The 4,475-nt window shown below is 35.7% G+C and overlaps 1 protein-coding gene across 1 annotated transcript in view; it reads right to left on the bottom strand.

Moving 5' to 3' along the window:
- Positions 1-2,926: 2,926 nt before the first annotated feature.
- Positions 2,927-4,475, bottom strand: part of LOC139974284 (uncharacterized oxidoreductase YjmC-like) — a 51,041-nt gene continuing 49,492 nt past the window's right edge. Inside the window, exon 10 of the mRNA XM_071981342.1 lies at positions 2,927-2,962. Within this exon, the coding sequence (XP_071837443.1) occupies positions 2,942-2,962 (21 nt within the window). The 3' untranslated portion in view covers positions 2,927-2,941. The remainder of the gene's footprint in view (positions 2,963-4,475) is intronic.

The following is a 4,475-nucleotide window of genomic DNA, read 5'->3' as shown; positions in this document are numbered from 1 at the left end:
TTGAATGAATTAATGTTGCGTCTTACACTTTAAATTCGACTGAACTGCTCTTCAAATTATTTCCTAGTTACATAATTTAATAGGCCTTGATGACAATGACATTTGAAATCTGATTTCTTACTATTTTATATTTTCCAAAAATCAAATGTTGCTACTTTTTAAGAAAAGTCACCAAAGAAAGAACCTGGGCACGAGAAACCAAACGACGAGCCGAATGATCCGCTCTCAACAATAGTCCCTTTATATTCAGTTAAATACTGCATATAAAAGATAACAAGTTCATTGCCGAGCACTAATTAAGGCATATGCTATGTGATGCTAAGATGCCATTAAAAAATATACTGGTCCTAAATGAACTGCAAAGAAACATTTTTGTACCAGTCATATTCGTAGGAGAATATTTGGAAGTAGCTTCATTATATTATTATATTTTTACCCAGCCCAAAACGCGGATAATTTTGTGGGGTAAAAACAAATATCTCCCTCCCCCATCTATCTTTTCAAAGTTTGAAAGCATCCTTCATGATTAGCCATTTTTCGCAGGTACTTGAGTTCACAAGAATAAAAAATTATACCTGTCTGCTTTCATAATAAAGATACGAAAATTTTTGTTACAAGATTTTGCTGCTTTACCACATCTTGGCATAACTCTCGCAATTATATCAAGTACAATAGTATACATATCTCTTTCTACATCGTGTTGATACAGTGGCAAGTATTTTTATATACATATTGGCGGGACGTAGCTGGCCCATTTCGGCTGCCCCCTCCACTATAAATACAGTCCTGTCGGCAAAAGGCCCCCTAAAGCAAATCGAAATTTTCTCTATACATTACCCCAACCCTCAATTCTCTATCACATTAATTTAATCTGAGAAAGTATGTTGTAAAATTCAGGTATGAAAAGCGCGATTCATCAATCCTGCCATGGGTATTGTGGATCCGTATTGTTGTGAGTTGTCACACTTCACCATGTGAGTTGTCTTAATACTATGGTTTGAAACAATTCCCTGTTTGGTTTTTGTACTGGTACTTGGATTATTGTACTGATCAGTTTCTCCTAATAAGGAGTTTATTTTTATAACACTTTTCAGTACATTTTTATGACAGTTTTATAACTTTAGTCCTACTTAATACGTGCCATATTCTTTTCATGCAGGCATGGGTTTCCCATTTCGCACTTTCTATTACACCAGCCATGGTCATTTTACTGAGTATGAGGTCTCGAGACTCAGAAATGGTCACAAAGCTATAGTGGAAATTGCTTCATAGTTATAAGGTCTTATATGGGGATTCTCATGGTTTAGAGAAATATCAGATTACTATGCCTGCTAAATCATGTGTGCGTCCCATTTGTAAGTTTACCTCTCCCCTCATCACACGCACATACTATATGTAGATCATTTCAACCATACAACTACAATAATTCTATCTCGATCTGAAGATATGGCTTAATAATTCGTCAAAGCTCGTGGAAATATAAATATAGCTAGTCCTTTTGATGGTCTCTATATGGACGTCAGCTATAAAAATTGTAGAAAGTTGAAGAAAATCGATATTTTACATTTTTCGGCAACTGGCCAGCAGGACTACCCAGTTTTAAGATTCAAGCAGCCCTCCAGCTAATCCAATGGCGCATATGATTTTAACTGGGACGAAAGGTAAAAAGTAGGAAAGTTCCAGTTATTGAATGTTAATTAATAATACTACCCTACGTTATTGTCTAGTACTTATCTGCAGCTAGTACTGCATTGCAAAAATATAAAAATGATATGTCCCACAGTGACTAATTATCACAAACAATCGAATAATATTCACTCATATTTCACAAATCATTACGACGAAAGGAAGTTCTTGTGTCGTCTCAAACAGAAACCAATGACATAAATACTGCAGCATTCAAAACAAAAGGCCATTTCGTGAAGACTCGACGAAAGACAATGATAACGACATCTGTTAGTTCGTGAAGCAATGTTAGAGTCTATGAGAAAACTCACACTAAATATTATTCCGGAATACAAACTATTATCGTCGTAGGGATTAAAATATGGTAACTGGTTTTCAATTTTTTTATTCAGTTAGCAGTCACTTTTTAACACTACAGAAAATACAAAAGAAGTACTCAGTGCATTTGTTCTTGAAAATCCTATAAAGATGCATATGAAATTTAAAAATACATGTCGGCTACTAGTTTGAAAGTACTTCTCCTTTGATAATATTACTAAGGATGAATACAACAGCCAATTTCAGAGACAACGCATTCACAATTTCATGAAGTGACAATTGAAGGATGCACACATTGACGACATAAACAAATTGAGGACGTCAATTCGAGGACGTAGGAGGGCGCTCTTCGTAACAGGGTTTTCTACCAAATTTGTGTCTGATGGTGACAATTTGAAGACATCCCCGATACTGCTACAGGAGCATTATGAGGTCACTTTGGACCCATTCCCCAATTTTACCATTTGAGTATCCTCAAACTGACGGTAACACACCAAATGTCCTCAGAATGAATCAGAACACAAGTCCTTGAATTGATAGCTATGGCAACAAACATACATACACACATACGCCATCATGAATGCAAAGGTTACGATTATCATCGAAACCACTATTTCAAAAACATTATACCAACTAACTTTCGTAATGAAATACAATAGATTTTTGAAAAGAAAACTTGCAGCACTTGTCGTATAAAGTAAGCAGGAAAAAGTTGTAAGGTACTTAATCAAGACTTTTTTTTTAATGAAAACGTGGAAGAACCAACAGTTTCAGTGGCAGCCTTCAAATGTTTCGGATGTCCTCTTTATATCTGTATTTTTCATTAGCTGTGATTCCTTAGTTACAGTTGTGGCTCAACTGATGCACTTCACTGTACAGCAGGTTGCCCCGAAATGTCTTGTTGGTTGACAGGCCGATGCCAAATATATATACCAGACTATATTTGAGGATTTGTATACTGCAGGCCATAAACAGAAGAGTTCTAATAACAATTATTCCTTGTGGAGAGTTATGTGTTAAACTTTAACCACTGAATAACATGAACAGAAAGGAAAGAGTAGATATTCATTTACATGAACCCTCTCGCTCTCACCTCCGACCACCCCCCCCCCCCACCTTCCTCAAATTTTCAACCCCAAACTGTTGGATAATGTTAAAGTCTCAACTTCGGTAAATCTGGGCGATATTGACAATGTGTATAAATGTGTCTGTTTATGCCAAGTTTCATAACGTGCAAGCCCAATTACTGTCCATTATTGGTTCCTATAAGCTTACGGCCAAGTACCGAGCGGGTATGAAGGTATGTTATGGAGTAAGCCAAGATCGGAAAGAAATTTAATGGAGGTATCTCACTTCTAATCATTGATCTCCTGCATTGCAAGTAATTTCAAGCTGCAAATGAACCCTGAATGGTGTCTTTTTTTTTAACAAAGAGGGTTGCTAGTTACAGGGCATTAGCAGTTTGTGGTCGTAGAATATTTTATCAGTCTATGCAAGATTGTTGACCAATAAGTGGCCATATTTTATCATATCTCAACCGTCTATTGAAATCGTAACCGATTCTGCACAGTAGTAAAAACATAAACGAATGTTTCGGTTGTAGAAACATTCTAATGAACATTAACTGCGCCTTCTCCATATAACTGACTGACCGACATGTTCTGATAAACTGTCTTCATTTGCAGACGATACTATGCATACTGTTTAACTGATGTACCCACTACTACATGTGATTGTGAAAAATAAATAAACAAAAAATAAACTGAAGAACATCTTGTATAAATATTATGTTATATCATACCTTGATCTGAACGCAATTTAAATACCACATCTGTAGTTTTCCAAACAAATATCTTGTGGGTCCATTTCTGTTTCTACTTTATGTAAATGAATTACCGTTCAATTCTTATATGTTTCGTTTTGCTTATTTGCAATCGATATTCGCATGCAATACTGATTAAGTTAACTAATCCAAACTGTTCTGCTTCTGTCAAGAAAAGTGAGAAACGGATTGTCTTCAACTGGTTAAAAAGCGATAAATTGTCTCTTAACCGTCTTTAATTATCAGTATCGTCATCTAAAATATGAATTACGATTGATGATATATAGCTCATTAAAAGCAAAGACTATTATATTCCTCAGGTTTTTCATTGACTGAAATTCATTATAATGCAATGTGTGGGAACGTGCTGTACATCTGCTGACGAAGGAGAGGAGGATGTTGGGCACGAGCTCCATATATTTGTTTCTTACAGATCAGAGAGCCCGACCTCTACATTTCTCTCTTAAGTTGAATATTTTGGACAAGATCAAACCTTTTCACCATGCGCTGTATTTTTGTTCTCAAAAAATATAGATTTCCGTGCCAAACTTCCTCTTCTGTGTAATCAATTTTACGGGAATTAAAAAAAATATGCCCTTCTTAGTAACCTATTACAAAAAGGTGAAATAAAATCCGGCAAGCAATCTGA

This window comes from Apostichopus japonicus, chromosome 2 (assembly GCF_037975245.1).
Source record: "Apostichopus japonicus isolate 1M-3 chromosome 2, ASM3797524v1, whole genome shotgun sequence".
Lineage (NCBI taxonomy): Eukaryota > Metazoa > Echinodermata > Holothuroidea > Aspidochirotida > Stichopodidae > Apostichopus > Apostichopus japonicus.
Note: the sequence above shows the minus strand (reverse complement) of the source record. Positions and strands in the feature narration are given on the sequence as shown.